We start from the raw sequence: 18,927 nt of genomic DNA, 5'->3' as shown, positions 1-18,927 counted from the left end.
CTAATAAATTTAGTTTACAATATTTACATATTCTATTAATTGGCCATGATTTGACAAATTTATATAAGATAATATTTGTTTGTCCAAAGAAAATCGGTTGGAATAATAGTTGAGCTTTATGGAGAGAGTTTGGGGAAGTTTGGAGAACTGATTGTATGGTCGTTTGGTGATGGAGAATCAGTCCGTTTCTGGACTGATATTTGGATTGCAGATATTGGCCCTCTTCATATTCATTGTACAGGGGTGGGTCCATTTGAAAGATATGGTAAATTTTGATGGAAAGTGGAATTGGAGCATTTTGTGTACTTGGCTTCCATCTAATATATTGGCTTATATTATTAATGTGCTGTGTTCAAACAATGATGATTATAACAGCTTATTTTTCAATAATGATGGAATAGTGGTTTCGGAATCATAAATTTTCGTTGTGTCAACTCGTAAATATTATTTATAGAATATTTACGGAGTCATTTGAGTTGTGCTAAATTTTAAGAAATTTTAACGTTTAGATAACTAATTAAGATAAAAGAACTAAATTGTAAAAAGTGAAAAACTTGTTAATTATTACATTTAGATTATCAAATAGCTTAATTATTAAATGAGGAAGGACCTATGTAGCAATTAGACCCTTATTATTATTGTTGGACGGCAATATGAATGAAAATATAACATGTATTTTAATGGCATAATAGTAATTAACGTTAAAATTAAAACAAAATAATTAGGAAGGATAGTATTTTCTTCTTCATTTCTTTAAATTGATGCCGAAACACCATTGAAGGGGGCTCCAAGTTTCGGTTTCATTTTCCTTGTGCATGTGAGCTCAATTCTCACCTCTTTCTTGTAATTTTTATGTTATTAAGATCATTGCAAGTAGGTTCAGCTAACTCGTACCTTCGTTTTTGAATATGTTAAATATTTTGGAAATTACGATTGATTAATCTTGGTTGTTTGTGATGATAATTATGTGTTTGAAGTTTTAATTGTGATTTTTGGTTGTTTTGTAAAGTGATTTTAGTTAGTTTTTTATTAAATGATTAAATTGTTAAAATGTTGTAATTACATGGTTTATTGGTGAATAAGAGGTGTTTTGTGAACTTTTTAAGGGCCTAGAATATTCGGTTGTAATCTAATCTATAGAAAATGGTCAATTTGATGATTTTCGGGTTAAAAGAATAAATTGCATAAATTGTAAAAGTTTAGGACAATTGTATAATTTCAAAAATAAAAAGGGTATAAAATGTAGAATAAATTGGATTATGAAATGAAAGTTAATATTGGAAAAATTTTACATTTTAGATCAAGACCCTATTGATTTACGTGAAAAAGGAAAAAATGATAAATAGTCCCTGAACTTCTGCAACTATTACAATCAAGTCCAGGTAAGTTCGTTCGATTTATAATTTGATATTTATATGAATTGTACGATGATATAATCTGAAGTAGTTGATTTTAATTGTTTAATTGATGTTATAATGTTGTTGGGGAAAATGTTATTGGATTTCGGTACTTGGGCTAGATGAATGCGAGATAGAGTACAATTGAATGATGGTGTATTACGTGGGGTTGGAGTGGAAATTAATGCGGTGTGATATATATTTTGCTAAGTATACTGAGGTTCAGCATTTGTTATGAACCTTCGTGTTATATTATCCTAATCTGGCGTGTTATGGGGGTGGATGTATAGCCTGTGGGCTAGGCACTTAGTGTCGTGGTGTGTTATCGGTTGGATTAGCTCTTATGAGCAATTAGCATGTTATCGGATGGAGTAGCTCTTATGAGCAATTGTCGTGTTTCAGTTGGATTACTTGTGTACTCGTATCTGTAAGTCGTTCATCAGGTCGTAAATTGTTGTATTATAACTTATTTAATGATTTTGAAAGACATGACATGTATTTGACATCATGAATTAACCCATTGTGGACATAAATGTTTTCCCGGAGATTCTTATTTGAGCTTTGAATTGAATTATGCAATTCACTGGTTTAATATTATGGATGACAGGAAACACTTTTTGTTGAATTGTTTTTTATTGAATTGTTATATTTACTTTGGTAAGATTTATTATTTTTGTACGTCATACTTACTAAGCTTTAATGAGCTTACTTATGTAAATTTATGTTTCTTGTAGATACTTTTAAAGGTTGGACGATCGGATTAGCACTCAAGTCACATTATTCATCTAATTTTAGTAGATCATGAACGTTTTCTTTAGATTATATGGCATGTAATAGGTTTGCTTTGTCATTACTTTTGTTTTGGTATGTATATATGTAAAGAGTGAGCCTAAATGCAAGTTAGTAACTTGAGCATCACTACATGATCTTGAAGTTTATTTGGCAAATGTTTAGATAATGACTTGTTATGGATTATGAATGATGGAAGATGTTTTTTTTATATATAAACTTGTAGTATATGTGTGACTAAAAGGTCTATTTGAATTGTTGTGATTTGAGGTACCTATGATAGGCATATTGGTTAGAATTTAAGTTGTGTGAATTGACATGTTTTGGTTGATGATTTATAATATTGTATAAGTGTGTATACTTGTCGTACCAATGAGGGTACATTGGTTAGGCACTTAAGATGGTTGAAATGACATGATTTAAGTTTGCTTAATGTCATTTTGATAGGTCTAATGGTTGGTAAATTGGCTACTTAATGTCCAAGAAATCTTGAAATGGTAAACTTGACATTTAAGGTTCATTTAGGTGCACACGGTCTAGGACACACTGCGACTCAAACGTGTGTATTAAATCAGTGTGTTACACGGCCTACGACACGACCATGTGTCACAAGTCAGAGAGTTACACAGTCTAGCACATGACCTACAACATGGGCATGTGGCCCAACTTAATGAGTTATACGGGTTGGGACACGACTGTATATCCTAATTTCGAAAGTTACACGGCTTGACCACACAGGCGTGTGTCACCTGTTCTTTTGAAAAATTTCATATTTTTTTGAAATGTTCTGATTTGTTTCAAAATAGTCCCTGAGGGTTTTAAGACTAATTGTTTAGTCCCTAAAGTTCAATTTAAGCCTCGTAGATATAAGATATTATTGTAATACAATTACTTTGTGATATTTGCAAAATTATATATGAACTGATTATGATTTACTTGTTTATTTTTTTGTTAACTTGCTGGAACATTTCCGTAACCTTATTCCGGTGACGGATACGGGTTAAGAGTGTTACAATGATGGTGGTGTTGGTGCATTTAGATGTGGAGAGCTTGCATAGGTACAGAGTTTGAGATGCTTATAGAAACTTGGTGGAAAATGCTTGAGAACCGAGGGATAATGCTGGGAATATGATATGGAAAGCAATGGTGCCAGAACATATTAAGTAATCCTGTGGCTTGCGTTGCGGAAGAGTATCCTTACTAATGTTGAGTATTTGTTAGGCAGAATTAAACACTTTTAATTTGGGTTTTGAGTGTACTCCTTACTAAGTTTGGGATGTTCACCTTTTGTCTACTACATTCAATGAGTAATTTTGACAGCTTTTACTTGATCAAATAATATATATATATATATTTACATTTATATTTATATTGCTTAGCTATAATAGTTATACTTTGTGTTTTCTTTAATGCAAGTGATATAATATTATTATACATAAACAACTTTAATCAAAATAAAATATGGTGGAGTTTACAAATGACAATAAACACTTCGAGTGGGCTTTAAATACCACAACTTGATTAAAAAGATCCCATGACTTAGACATAACAAGAATTGCAAAGTAATTTTTGGGGGTACATTGCAAAGTACAGTCCAATATAATTTATGTACGCAAGCATTTTCTCTATAGCGAGATTACCTTGAATGTCACACCTAACATTTTTTCTATAACAAGATTACCTACGTTATTAATTATGTTTAAATTTATTCTAATTTAAATCCTTTCAAAATTACTATGACCTAAGTTATTTCAGTTTTGCATTAATGATTAGTTTCAATCAATAAAATTTGTATACGAGGACAGTCAATAGCATTACATTACTAAGAAAACATAAAAATTAAATATTCTTATAAACAAATACAACTAATTTCCATCATGTTGAGCATAAATATATAACTACTTTCTATATTTACTCTCGTATTTTAAGGAGGGTATGAATAAAAGATGAAAAGATTACCAAAATAATTGCATTAGGTGGGAAATTTTTATGGAATTCCATTAATAACATTATTTTTCTCCAAAACATAAAAGGAAAACAACAAGAGAATCATGTCATTAATGAGAAAAAACAAAAATTGCTTTAAGTAATTCGGATTTTTCCCACGTTCTAAGAATTCAAGGCTCAAGAAGAATCCATAGATTCACAATAATTTGTTGCTTTACCATACTTGTAGCAGAGAAAACAAAGTTTGACGTAAACTCATTTTCAACACACCATGAATCCGGGTAACATAACCCTTAGGTCCTAAATTTGTTGCTTGCGTTTGCTGCAAATAATGAAACACTTAAGGAGAATGTATCATCAAAGCACATACAAATATAACCATTAAAATAACTTAAGGGAGTTTCATTCCAAATCATATATATTTCTAATTACCATGACTTTAAAACCTAAAACAGGCTAAACTTGGGCAGTTCCTGGGTAATCTCAGTTCCACAAACTTGGAAATGCTGGTACCTCAGTACCTAACCTTAGCAGTATCCAAGACACCCGATGAATATGTGTATATTTTGCATGCACATCTATAAATTCATGTAATAAGCTTAAGATATATAATTACGATAATGAACTCTAAGGATTGGTCCAGGGTTTCAACAAAAAATGCAAACTTATTTCAATTCTATTGGCCGTGTATGCTTTCCTTATAGTCCATGTATGTTGTCGAATACTCAAAGTAGAGACTTTGATGTTATCCCCTTTCTCACTGGTAACAGTACATCTAATGAAGAAACTTATAAGAAAATAAAATAAAGATTTCAATTGAGCAAGCTTTTTATACTAGGGGCACAAAGTGTATGCATGATCAAATGCGCATGGCCAGATGAGGTTTAGGAAACTTATTATTATCTGAACCTAAGCCCAACGCCTACAGGACACCTGACACCAAGCATGGGATCATCACTTTTGACCATTACATACCGGCAAATAATAGGACAATTGTAATACAAACACTACAACATCACATACCTGGCTATGAAGTTACAATATAGAAATATGCAATAAGAATCTCAAACTCAGTTCAGCTGATTGCTGAATATCAAACAACAACTCGGTATTCTTCAACTTGTTCCACTCACATTTCAGCTCTTTCTTTCACAAAACAAGACAACTTAATTTCTACAAAGTTACTACCTTGAAATATGTCTAAACAGGGTTTCCATGCATACAAAGACATCAAACAGAAGCAAATAACATGCATCTTTTTTCCCAGCCATAACAAACGAATTACTAACAATATAAAATTACCCCGAGTAGGGGATGAATGTCAAATACTAGTATATGTCTCAAATCTAAGTTTTTTCATATGTTTGGAGATGATTCCCAAATAGTACTTCAAAAAATGAAGAGTGCAGTAACAAAGCATAAAATTAACTAACAATAAAGAAATTTCTAATTACCATTTATCACAATTAAGTAGATAATAAACAAAGAGAAAAGCATGGTTGATCGAATACCGATCATTAATATAGAACAAAGAAACTTCGAAAATCATTAATCGTTAGGCACACGATTATTCATCACATTACCTTCACATATTACATGAATTAAATTTCTTAGAAACCTATTATCAATTTTTCCCCCAAAGATTCGACCTAGCACCATCAAAATTTTCGATTCAACGAAATATCAACTCACTGAAAATTCCAGCTTTAAATTGGCACGTATCTCTTCAAGACTTGCTTCCCAGCAACCACGGTTCCAGCTGCCAACCCACCAAGCGCACCAGCAACTGCAGCAGACCTTACCCCTCTCGCGGCCCGACAAAGAGCTCCGGTCGCAAGACCCGCCGCCACGCTACTCCAGACATCATCACGGTCAGTTACAGCCACGACCCCGCTCTCCATCCCCGCATAAATCAAGCCCACCACACCGATCCTGTTCCCCCATGATCGACCCGTGTGACCCGAACTATTCAAGATCCGATTAATTTTGAGTTTCAAAGTATCGCCTTGCTCGAAATTCCTGAGAGCGGAGAAGAACCCGACGGCTGCGCCCGATACAGAGCCGCCTAAATAAGCGGAACCGGTATAAAACGTTAGGTTTTCGCCCCAGGAACGGCGCTGGTGGAGGGATTCCTCAGCGAAGAGGAACTCCGGGGAGGTAGGGAGCTTGTAAAGGTTGTTGATGGGAACCTGGAGGTTAAGGTCTTGGTATGGATTGTAAAGTCGGGTGTTCGGTTCGGATTCTGGGTCGGAGCCGCCATGATGAGCCATTGTTAAGGTGAGTTTGGTGGCTCTGAATTCGAGCTAGGGTTTGGTTTTATGGGAGAGAACGGAGAGGAACTTTCGAGGTTGTAACAGAACGATGATTCTCTACGTAGGTCATGTGCTTGATTCTTTATATTGGTCGGTTGGACCGGCTACCCGGTTCAGCTACCTTTTTAAAAATGGTTTCGTAAGGATAGATCTAGCCTTATTGTGTTGCAGTTCAAGCATGGTTATAGGTAGAGTTCTCCGTGGTCCGAAAGATGGAGTATTTGGATAAAAATATAAGTTTAAAAATTGATATGGATAAAAAATTAGATTCATTTTTTGCAAGGGTTGAGCTTCGGATAAGAGTTTTTTAATTCGGATTCGGCTTGGCCCGATTCGACCCGAAAGTATCAATATCCTTAACAAAGTATTGATACCCTGCCTAGTATTCATATCATTTTAAAGTTCAATATTTTAAAATTTAAAGAAAATTTACTTAAGTACCGATACCCTCCCTAAAGTATTGATACCTCATAGCAAGTATCAATACATTCCCTATTGTATCGATACTATAGACCTTAATATGGGTCGGGTCGAGCTAAGCCCGAGTTTAGCATATATAATTTGTGCCAAGTTTTGGCAAAATTTTAAACCCACTTTTTGGGTCAGACCTATCAATCATGCCTACTATTTTGTCTAAGCCCGACTCATGGACAACTCCACTAATAGGTAAAAATAAGTATAAATAATTTATACTTATTTTAAGTGTTTCATTCAATTGATATTATAAATTAATCGGACATCAATTTAATTTTGAAATTATTAAATATCTTCTCATATACAAGTTAACTTATATTTTTATGAAAGTGTTTTTGTCTACTTCTTTTTTTTTTTGGTGTAAAAACAAACTAAATTCAAGAAAAACAAAGCCTAAATCTACGTCTTCATTCGACAACTGTTCCTAAGTTCTACTCTATTTCTTTATTTGAATCTTGCCCAACAAACAGAAATCTTGATGGTCTCTACTAGACTCCATGTTAAACCTTGGAAAACAAATAGGTTCCTATTTTTCCATATACGCCATGCAACTAGTCCAAAGGTGGGCCAAGAAGTTTTGGCCCATGTCAGCCACTCATGATGCCTTAAATTTTCCTCCACCCATTCAAAAATATTACTTGAAAATAATTGGGTTTGCCAGTTTAGAGGGACAATGTTTAACCAAACTTCTTTAGTTGTCGGGAAATCTCTGAGAATGTGTAGAACGTCTTCTGTGTTAAGTTGACATATCAGGCAAGAGGTGTTGTGGTTGAGCCCTATTCGTGCTCTTTTGTAAATTGGTGAGCAACCGTTGTTTGCAAGCTAACCATAGGAAGAATCGGATACGTTGGGGATCTGGATATTTCCATATTTCCTTCCACCTGGTATCTCGAGTATGCCATGAATTTTTTGTTATCATTTGGTATGCATTTTTGATAAAAAATTTTCCAGTGGAGGCAAGCGTCCATTTAATCTCATCGTGCCCTGCTAAATGGTGTGGGGGAGGTATGTCTATAATTTTTTGTACTATTTCATCTGCTAAATTTTCTTTGAATACTTCTAGGTTCCAGACCTCTTCTGTTGTTATCATGTCTTTGAGTAAACAGTCATTTATTGGTCTATTTGAATTTTGAACATGGTTGATCAGTGGCCCAACTGTAGGAATCCAGTGATCTTTCCAATAGCGAATTTTCGTTCCTGCTTCAATCAACCAGCATAGATTTTCTTTAAATATAGGCCAAACCTTCTCAATTGATTTCCATAGTGCAAAACTATTCATTTTTCCTATATTCTCTGGAATTACCTATTTCATTCTATGTTTTGAACGTAATACACTTGTCCATAAGGCATTTTGATTGGAGATGAGATTAATTCCTAATTTTAACAAAAATGAATTATTTTGCTCTTGTAAACGTCTTAGGCCTAAACCACCACATGTAAGAGGTTAGCATATTGTCCCCCAATCAACAAGTGCTAGCTTCCTACCTCCCGTGTTGACTTCCCAAATGAATTGTCTTGCTAGACGTTCAATTTCATTGCACACCCCTTTTAGAATTTTCATGGATTGCATGAAATAATTAGGAATAGTTAAAAGGGCCAATTGCACAAGGGTAAAGCGTCTTGCCATGGATAGTTGTTTTGCATCCCAATTGCATAATTTTGACCGGACCTTTTCGACCACAAATTGTATTGTAGATTTAGTGATTCTTTTGTGGAATAAAGGGATACCTAAATATTTTCCTAATTCTTGTACTTTTTGGTATCCCAAAATCCCACTAAGTCTTTCGCTTAAGTCTTCTGCTACTCCTTTTGAAAAAAATATGTTAGTTTTCCTTGTGTTGACACAGTTTCCTGAAAAACTACAGAATTGATAAATAATATTCTTTAGTAGTATGCCATGTTTTATAACTGCTTTTGAGAAAATTACCAAATCATCCGCGAAGAATAAATACGACAAGTTGGGTCTAGTTCTGGATAATTGAAAGCTGTGCCCTAGCCATTCCATGCATACAACGAATAAATAAGGGAATAAAGGGCAACCTTATCTTACTCCTCTTGCAGGTTTAAATTTTTCAGTGGATACCCCATTCCATAAGACCTGCATAGTAGCCGTTGTGATGGTTGACATAATAACTTTCCGTAGATAGTCTAGAATTCCGACAACTTGGATAGATTTATCAATGAAGCCTTATCGGACTTTGTCGTAAGCTTTTTCCAAGTCGATGATCTCTTGCGCTATGATAATATTTTCAGTGATGTTCCTCCCGGCGATGAATCCAGCTTGATCTTGTAAGATAATTTTAGAGAAAATAATTTTGAATCTATTGGCTATTATTTTCATGACTAGTTTGTAAAGGACGTTACAAAGGCTTATTGGTCTAAATTGAGATATTTCTTCGGGTTCAGCAATCTTTAGGATAAGAACGATTAATGTGTTGTTAAGTTCTGGATCTATGTGTCGTCCATTGAATACTTCTTTGACCCAAGCACATACTGCTCCTCCTATGTTATCCCATTGGTTTTGAAAGAAAAAAACATGGTATCCATCACTTCCATGAGCTTTTAGGGGAGCCATATCAAAAAGTGATGCTGGGTAGCTCTCTCAATCTGCTCAGTTTCTCACCTTATAATTTTTAAAAATAATTAACTGCTTCTTCTTCTATGTCCTCTGGGTCATACAGCCAGTCTCCGTTTATGTTATGGAGTGCATTAGTGCGATTAATTTTCCTTTTCTGCATTGTACGGCTATGGAAGAATTTTGTATTTCTATCCCCTAACTTGAGCCAGTCGCACCTAGACTTTTGCTTCCACAATAATTTCTCATGACTAATAATATTCTCGAGTCATTCTCTAATGTTCATTTCTTTCTGAGCTAGCGAGTACGAATATGATCTTTAAGGTTTCATTTGTATCGAACTTGAAGATTTCATTAATTTCTGTTTGTGAAATTCAATGTACCCGTATACATTTTTGTTCCAGACTTTAAGACTTGCAGTGAGCTAATTTAAGGAACTGTACATGTCTTCAATATAGTTCCATGCATTTTTAACTATGTTTGGGAAGTCTTAGTGTTGTGCCTATCCAACGAGAAACCTAAAAGGCCTTCCTCTAGGGAGTTTAAAGTTCGGGTTAATGTTAACAAACAACAACCTATGATCAGATTTAATTCCAGTGAAATGTGTTATTAAGCACTGAGGAAACGGTTAACACCAAGCTTCATTACCTATCGCTTGATCCAATCTTTCGAAGACTCCTCCTCGTTGCCAAGTAAATGAGGGTCCTTGAAAACCCAGGTCTTAGAGGTTCTTAGATTCAATGAATTCTCCGAAGTGTGGGCACCTTTTCCCTATAGTATTGCCACTTTTTTTATCTTCTTCGGAGAGTATCGCGTTAAAATCCCCTAAAGCAATCCAAGGGGCATTATCATATGGTATGGTTGCTTTTAAAGCTTCCCATAAACTATTCCTCTTAATGGGGTTGGGGATTTCGTAAACAACAGCAGTTAGGATGGGTTGTATTATTCCCCCATTATGAATTTTTACAAGGATAAATTGGGGGTGATTTTGGATTATTTCAAGTTGGATTGTATCCCTCCAACCAACCCAAATTCCACCGGAAAAGCCTATTGCTTCAATTCGATGAGAGTGGTGAAAGTCTAATTTAGCAATTATGTCGTCCGCCTTGCTACCACTCACATTTGGTTCTAAAAGGCCTACAATGTATGGTCTAAAATCCATATTATACTCTCTAAAAATGCGTGGAAATTTAGCACTTGAGCATCCTTGACAATTCCAAACGAAAAGTGATAAATTAAAATTAGAATTCATCATAAACAATTTAGAAAGATCATACCCAAACTAGTTTTGCTACCGTGTGACGCTTTTGCTGTTTTCATATCTGATTCCTTCCTAATTTACTTTGTTGAAAAATCATTGCTTGACTTGTTCCTGTAACAGTTCCACCATGTTTGTGATCAACTCTGCCAATGGGACTTTGGGAGATGTGACTTTGAATGGGCTTCCTTTTTCTCGAATAATTCTCTTGAGTTTTTGGCCCTTTGAGTTTCCATTCATTTTCCCCCTACTAGTACACACTGTAAGGGTATTCTTCCGTCGCCTCATAGTGTTTTTATGTGTTAAACGCTCATCATATTTTTCGCCGAGGGTACCAGATTCTTTAAACATCACTGTTGACACCATTTTTTTTGTGAAAACGGGATCAACTTGAATTTTGAAAACGAAAACGAAAACGGGAGTCGCCACCAATCCTTTTTGATGTCGAATCACCTCGAAAAGTGGTTGTTTTTAATAAACGATTTGATTTTATTAAAACAATGATTTTGATCCACGAAATTCAGAAAAACGGGTTCGAGAATCAGTTACGTACGAGGAAGGATTAGCACCCTCGTAACGCCCAAAATTGGTACCTAGTTTATTAATTAATGTCTTAGTGCCGAAGATTGAAAACTTTAAAGATATTTAAAAAACGATCCTTTATTGAAATGTTGAAAATTTTCGGAAAAAGGGCATATTTCATTTTAATCGAGAAAGAGAATTATATCCAGTAAGTTAGGACACAATGTCTTGAATTCCCGATGCGCGAATGAATGCCAAAAATTTACTTATTTAAAAGATATTTAGCTATCTCAGATTTAAAAAATGGATCATGCCCAGTAAGTTAGGACACGATATTTTCTTAATTCCCGAGATCGTTTAAAACTTGAGTTTGAAAAGATTCGTGTATTTAGATTTATTGTGAAAATCGAAACCCCGTAAGTTAGGATACGACTTTTTGCAAATCTCAAAATACAAAATGCTATTTATTTAAAACAAATATTTGATATATCGAGTGAAATAAAGCACGAAGTCGTAAAAAATGCGAAATAGATTATATCGTTGGTATGCATGGCAAAACAATGATAAATATGATGATGCAAACATGAATAACACGAGCTACAGTAAATAAAAGATAAATAAAGAGGCGAATCAACTATGTATGATAATAAGCAAATAAACGAGTTGAATCAAAATGTTTTTTTTTTAAATAAAACGGGCACATAAGTAAAAAGTAAACATCACGCGCAACAACGAAACAATAAAGGCAATAAATAAAATTATAAAATATAATATATATGTATATGTGTATGTATATATACATAAAATTATAAAAATATGGAGAATATATGTATGTATATATATTTTAAAATTATGCAATATAAAAATATATGTAAGTATGTATATATACATATATGTGTATGTAAATTAAAATATGTATATATGTATATAGATGTATATAAAATTATGAAATATAAAAAATATAAAAATATGTTTATATATATGTATTTATGACAATAAAAAAAGTTCAGTATATACACATATTATAAAATGTATGCATGTATTTTTATATTTTAAAATTATAAAATATAATATATATATATATATATATATATATATATGGATTATGAAACATAGGGGATATATGTATTAAATTGGAAACTAAATAAAATTTCAAGGTAAGCATTCGAAAAATAAAAATATGGGATAAAGGACCAATTTGTAATGCGCTGGAAACATTAGGGGGCGAACGAGCAAATGTTCTAGACCCCTTGTGCACAGCGTTTCGCGGGATCGAATTGAAACAAGTACAAAATTTTCGGGGTCAAAATATAAAAAAAACAGGAAGACCCGATTGCATTTTACTGCAAAAGCGGAGGGACCAATTGCGCAAATATCCCCACAAACAAAAACACGCGGATCCTTTGGCGGATCGGATCGCTCATGCGGGTTATGGACAAAACGACGTCGTTTTAGGGCTATCGTGGCCAGCCCTAAAAAACGCCATTTAGTAGGCATATATAAATCATTTTTTTAAAAAAAAAATTCATTTCTTAGCCTTTCAGAAAAAAATGAGTTTTTTCTTCTCAAAAACCCCTCCCCTTTTCCGACCGTCGGGCTTTCAGGCCTCCGTCGCGCCGCCTCTGTGGCCAGTGGCCAAAGTTGCGCGAGATGGGTTTTTTAAACCCTGGCTTTCGGTACGTATAAAGGCGGAGCCTTTTTAAGCTAAGAGGCCGCAAGAAGGGGGCGCCTCGAATCTTCATCTGAACCCGGATCCGACGCCGACGAGAGGTCTCTGACGGTGCAAACAGATTCAGGTAAAACCTTCTCTTTTACTTATTGTTATTAGGTGTTTTTAAAACAGATTTAAAAGAAAAATGAAAAAGATAAATAACAAAGTGAGATAGTTCTCAAAATGAAATCGAAAAAAATAAACTTTTAGATCTCTTTTTCTTTTTTTTCTAATGTCCGTCCCCCCATTTTACAGATGTAAAGATCGGTTTTTAAACCGATTCCCCCCTAAAATACAAAAAGTATTCATTTTTTTTATTTCTTTCTACTATTTCTGTCATTACTTTGGTTGCTTTGCGATGAGCGTGTCCATGGCGGGTAGGGCAAAATTTTTTTGGCCGCCTCCTAGGCGGGCCCACCGACCGAAATATGGGCTGAAATTTTACCAGGCCCCGACCAGAAAAATATCATAAGCTTGAGTCTACTACCGACCCATTTTAATAAACATTAAAAATTATTTTAAAAATAAAAAAAATATTTTAAAAGTATTTTAAAATTAAAAATTAAAAAATAAAAATTAAAAAATATATTTATTATATTCGGGCCGGCTCGGGCCAAAAAAGTGGTGCCCGAGCCTCGTTTTTTTTGCCCAAGCCCATATTTCGAGCCTATATTTTTACCGGAACCCTCCCATATTTCGGGCGGGCCGTCGGGCCGGGCCGGGTCGCCCGGCCCATGGACAGGTCTACTTTGCAGGTACTTGGTGGTGGCAAGTGGGCATGGTGATGGGTGATGGGACGTGCGGTGCTAGGCAGTCAGAAGACCCTAGGTACGGCGCACTTAGGGCTAGGGTTTCCAGATTTTTTTTTTGTTTTGGGCCATTTGGGCCGTGGGAAATTGGGCTGGTGTTTTGGTTTGCCTGGGTTAAATTTTTTTTTTGTAAATTATTTGGTTCTTTTGGTACGGGCCCGGGCATAAATTGGGCTTTACGATCACCATTGATTGTTTAATTGAGTCTAATACTCCATTAGACGAGGTTACCGCAACTTCCAATAGACTTTCGGCATTGAAGCGATGGCGAGGGTGTGAGTCCAAAATTGCTGCTGGTTGTGTACCATGGGTTTCCCCTATGATCTGTCTCCCTTCCATCGCACCGTTTGTTTTGACCTCCGTCGCACTCATCCCTGATTTTTCTTTTGAAGGTCGAGTCTGCAAGGTGATCGCGGTTTGTGTTTCTTCCCAAGCGCCAACATCTGTTTCTTTTTCTTTTCTTATTCTAAGTTCAAATTGCATTAGGCCTTGTTGGCTTTGTTTCTCTAGGTTGAGAGCCCATTCTGGTCTCCTTTAGAGGGTGCGTTAGACCTTTTTTTCCTGATCTAATTCTGTTTGTTTAAGCCTGGAGTAGTTATAATCTCCTTACCAGTGGGGGGTTCTTGTTTGTGCAGCTATAGATTCCTCGGCAGACCCTAACTCCTTTTGTGTCATGTTGAATTCTTTAGTGAGCCTATTTTCATGCGATACCATTTTATCATTTAAGGTTTCTAGCAACTGTAACCGAATATTTTCTTGCATCTTTTCTCTGGCTACGCCGTTGATGGTCTTCTTCTCTTTTGACCATCACCGATTTCGTTTTTCAACAATCATCCATGGTTCATAGGCGCCGGACCTAGTTGTGAATTTGTTTTTCCCTAGTTCAGGTATGGTTTCCTGAATTCTTTCTCGTTTAGTACTACTTTTTTCCATCATTTGTTGTTCAGTCATCGATTTTGGGTAGATATCCTGTGTGTGTCCATAATGACCGCGAGAAAAGTATACCGGTGGAAGGTACTCATATTCGATTCTTTGCAGTACTCTATTGATTAGAACTTGAGATGTAAGGGCCTGTTATGAGCAGAAAAGTTAGCAGGAGACATTTGCGAAGATTAAGTGAAACGGGGCGTTTTGGCGTTTTGGCGTTTTGTTTTTAACAGAATGGTCTACGTCATTCTATTTGTTTGTTTTTCTTTATATTGAATGCATTGCATGTTTATACGGTTATGCTGAATATACATGATAATTTTTCCTAATCTCTGAATTCTCCTAAATTCTCCTCACTTTTTAAAATTTTTTTCTTCTTCATTTACTCTTAATTTCGTTCCGTAACAAAGGTATCAAAGCTATGACGATCCCTTTCGATGGCTGGCGGAGACGTATCGACGAGGTTGCAAAAAGAGGTGAGCAATATGCAGCAGGAAATCTCCAAATTCTAAGAGAAACTCGTGCATCTGGAGGTCAAGATGGAATCCCGACTAAAGGAGCTTCGAACGGAGTTACGAGGTGATTTACAGTCATTGTTCGTTCAGTATTTCGGGCCACCGCCAACTGGTTTACCGGTAACTGCTGCAGCTGATAAGGATAAGAGGGTTTTGGGGGTTCCTCCTGGGTTCCTACCAAAAGATTCTGATCCACATCAAATGCAGACAGATGCGTCCATTACTGCAGGAGGCAGTGTGCATTTGAGAGAGTAACCAATTGCTTTGGGAGCTTCGGGGAAAGGTAACAGACTGGAATGCCCTAGGTTTGATGGCACTGATTTCAAGAGATGGTGGACCAAATTGGAACAGTTCTTTGAGGCCGATGGTACTCTAGATGCTAACAAGATCCGACTGGTAATGCTGAACCTGGAAGGGCAGTTCATGTACCAGAAGGGCGCACGCGCCTTGAACACGAGCATTGGTGCAACAGCGATAGTTTCAAGTGGAACGGGGTGTTTAGATACAGGGCAGTTCATGTACCAGAAGGGCGCAACATTCGGTGCCCCGTTGGGAAATACTGCACATTTTTCGGAGAGGGTCTAAGTTGGGGGATCTCCTATGTACAAGATAGAAAGAAAGCTTGGTAAAGGTGGACTTGGTCAGGTCTTTGTTGGAAGACGTGTTAGTGGTGGAAATGAACGTGCAACTGGTTCTGCAGCCATGGAGGTAGCTCTAAAATTTGAGCATAGAAACAGCAAATGTTGTAGTTATGGTCCTCCTTACGAATGACAAGTTTACAATGTTCTAGGTGGTAGTCACGGAGTTCCAAAAGTGCACTACAAAGGAAAGCAAGGAGACTATTATGTGATGGTTATGGACATATTAGGGCCCAGTTTATGGGATGTTTGGAATTCTTCAGGGCAAACGATGTCTGCAGAAATGGTAGCTTGTATAGCTGTTGAGTCCCTATCTATACTAGAGAAGATGCACTCCAAAGGTTATGTGCATGAGGATGTTAAACCTGAGAACTTTTTACTTGGTCAACCATCCACACCAAAAGAGAAGAAGTTGTTTCTTGTTGACCTTGGATTAGCAACAAAATGGAAAGATAGCAGCAGTGGACTGCATGTTGATTATGATCAACGACCTGATATGTTTAGAGGAACTGTTCGATATGCAAATGTCCATGCACATTTGGGAAGAACTGCTAGCAGAATAGATGATCTTGACTTGCTTAAACGTTCATATTTTTTACATCGAGGCCGGCTACCATGGCAGAAACATACATTCCAAGCCAAATTTCCTCATTTTCAGCCTTAAGGACAAGGCTGTTTTCTGGGAAAGGAATATTGTTATGAGCAGAAAAGTTAGCAGGAGACATTTGCGAAGATTAAGTGAAACGGGGCGTTTTGGCGTTTTGTTTTTAACAGAATGGTCCACGTCATTCTGTTTGTTTGTTTTTCTTTATATTGAATGCATTGCATGTTTATACGGTTATGCTGAATATACATGATAATTTTTCCTAATCTCTAAATTCTCCTAAATTCTCCTCTCTTCTTCAAATTCTTTTTCTTCTTCCTTTACTCTTAATTTCGTTCCGTAACAGGGCCTTTCCAAGATTGACATAAACCGCCATTCTTGCAAATCTTCCCCGAACTCCATTATCGGTATTAAAATCCAATTTTGAAACCCTTTCTATCATTCCCCCTATTTCCCAGATTATTTTTCTTTTGTACATGTGTCTAGGCAATCCTGGTAACCGTATCCAAGCCATGACCATATTCGGGTAGGGATGCGAAGGGTTGGATTCAATGCTCCAGGGTTGAACAGTTAAGTACTGACGATAGACTATCCAGGGCCCCTGACTTAACACCCTTTCAAAATCTCCTAGGTTTTGGAACTTGGCTAGGTAGTAACCGTTTTTGATATCCATTAATCAGAACGGTTGACTCGGACGCCATAAAGAACGAATCTTGTTTTGTAGAGTTTTGTATCCAATGTTCCTTCCTAATAGTTTAATTACCACCGTATGTTCCACATCTTTTATGAGCAATTGATTAACTCGATTAGAGAAGTTGATTGCCGATATGTCGTTTACCGAAGATCTCACAATATCTTCATCAAGTAAATCTAAGTCATCGTCGTCTTCTTCTTTAGTTGATGCTTCTGTTTTATCGTCGATTCGCAGACCTGTACCCATGAGACGATATTTCCAAGACCGAGGCCTGTTTGGGACTGAAACAACTTCCATGATCACATCTGCTTCACCTTCTTGATTACTAGTTGCTCCAACTTTTGGTAATCGACTATCGCTCTGCCCTTTTTAGGTTTCCTCTCACTCTTCAGACTGCATCCTAATTATTATAGGGACCAATAGCTATCGACCTTTTAAAAAAGAGTGAAATTATTTAAGTGTTTTTGTCTTTTTATATAATAAGTCAATAAAAAATTTATCAAGAGATTTGAAATTGAAATTATTAAAATATGTTCCGTTAAACTATATTTTTATGAGGGTGTTTTGTATTTTATATAATAAGTCAATACAAAATTAATCATAATGATATTTAAATCTAAAAATGATAAATAATTAATTTTAGAGATGTAGTCAAAACATCAATTAATTTTAATAAATATATTTACTATGTAATTCTTTTCACGATATCGATGTATTATAAATTTAATATAAAAAGAAAGACTCACAAAATAATTTATGTCTGATTTGAATTTTAATTAATAAAATATATTTAAAATTTGTATGAATAAAAATAATACTCAAAAGCTAATCACATGACTAAAACACCTATTTGTTTCTCTTTAATTTTGCATTGTTTAATGTGATGACATGCACTTAACAATATTATTTAGCCTAACGTTAAGAAGAAAGTTCGGAAATTACCAGTCTTGCCTAACAATTTTGTTTAAAGGATAATCTTGGTAAAAAAAATTTCTATCTAATTCCTCTCAAATTGGATATTGAAAAATCAATTCATCTCTAAAGTAAGCAACTAAGGACAATTAATCATAATATTAATATTTTTTGCAATTGCATATAATTTTTATTTGTATAATAATAAATTTTTCTCTCAAATTTTACATATTCTGTCAATTTATTTTTTATTTAACAAATTTAGCCTGCAACAGTTATACATTCTATCAATTTGATCATAATTTAACAAATTTATCGGAAATATAGGATGGTATGTGTTTGTCCGAAGGTAATCAATCCGAATAATAGATCAGCTTTATGAAAAGAGAATAGGGCAAGTTTCGAGAACTGACTGTATGTTCGTTGGGTGGTGCAGAATCAGTCCGTTTCCGTTTCTAGACTGATATTTGGATTGCAGATCTTGGCCCTCTTCATAATCATTATATCGGGGTAGGACCGTTTGAAGGATATGGTCAATTTTGATGGACAATGGGAATGGAACATTTTGTTTGCTTGGCTTCCATAAAATATATTGGCTTATATTGCTAATGTGTTGCCTCCAAACAAGGATGATGGTGTTATTGGTGCATTTGGAGATGAGGGTGCTCGCATAGTTTCACAGTTTGAGATGCTTATAGAAACTTGATGGAAAATGCTTGGGAACCGAGGGATAATGCTTGTAATATGATATGGGAAGCAGTGGTGCCGGAACATATTAAGTAATCTCGTGGCTTGCTTTGCGGAAGAGGATCTTTACTAATGCCGAGAGATGTCGTCATCAAT

General features: G+C 35.5%; 2 protein-coding genes across 2 annotated transcripts; one reads left to right on the top strand and one right to left on the bottom strand.

Moving 5' to 3' along the window:
• Nucleotides 1-5,557: 5,557 nt before the first annotated feature.
• LOC105777870 (mitochondrial import inner membrane translocase subunit TIM23-2) lies at nt 5,558-6,516 on the bottom strand. The gene has a single exon (XM_012601365.2). The coding sequence runs from the start codon at nt 6,401-6,403 to the stop codon at nt 5,840-5,842; it is 564 nt and encodes a 187-aa protein (XP_012456819.1). The 5' UTR covers nt 6,404-6,516; the 3' UTR covers nt 5,558-5,839.
• Nucleotides 6,517-15,836: 9,320 nt separating this feature from the next.
• LOC105795746 (casein kinase 1-like protein HD16) lies at nt 15,837-17,494 on the top strand. The gene is made up of 3 exons (XM_052622060.1): nt 15,837-15,981; nt 16,027-16,458; nt 17,289-17,494. The coding sequence occupies exons 1-3, from the start codon at nt 15,837-15,839 to the stop codon at nt 17,492-17,494; spliced, it is 783 nt and encodes a 260-aa protein (XP_052478020.1).
• The last annotated feature ends 1,433 nt before the right edge of the window (nt 17,495-18,927 follow it).

This window comes from Gossypium raimondii, chromosome 10 (genome assembly GCF_025698545.1).
Source record: "Gossypium raimondii isolate GPD5lz chromosome 10, ASM2569854v1, whole genome shotgun sequence".
Taxonomy (NCBI): domain Eukaryota; kingdom Viridiplantae; phylum Streptophyta; class Magnoliopsida; order Malvales; family Malvaceae; genus Gossypium; species Gossypium raimondii.
The sequence above is the reverse complement of the archived record's forward strand: the minus strand, read 5'-3'. Positions and strand labels throughout refer to the sequence as shown.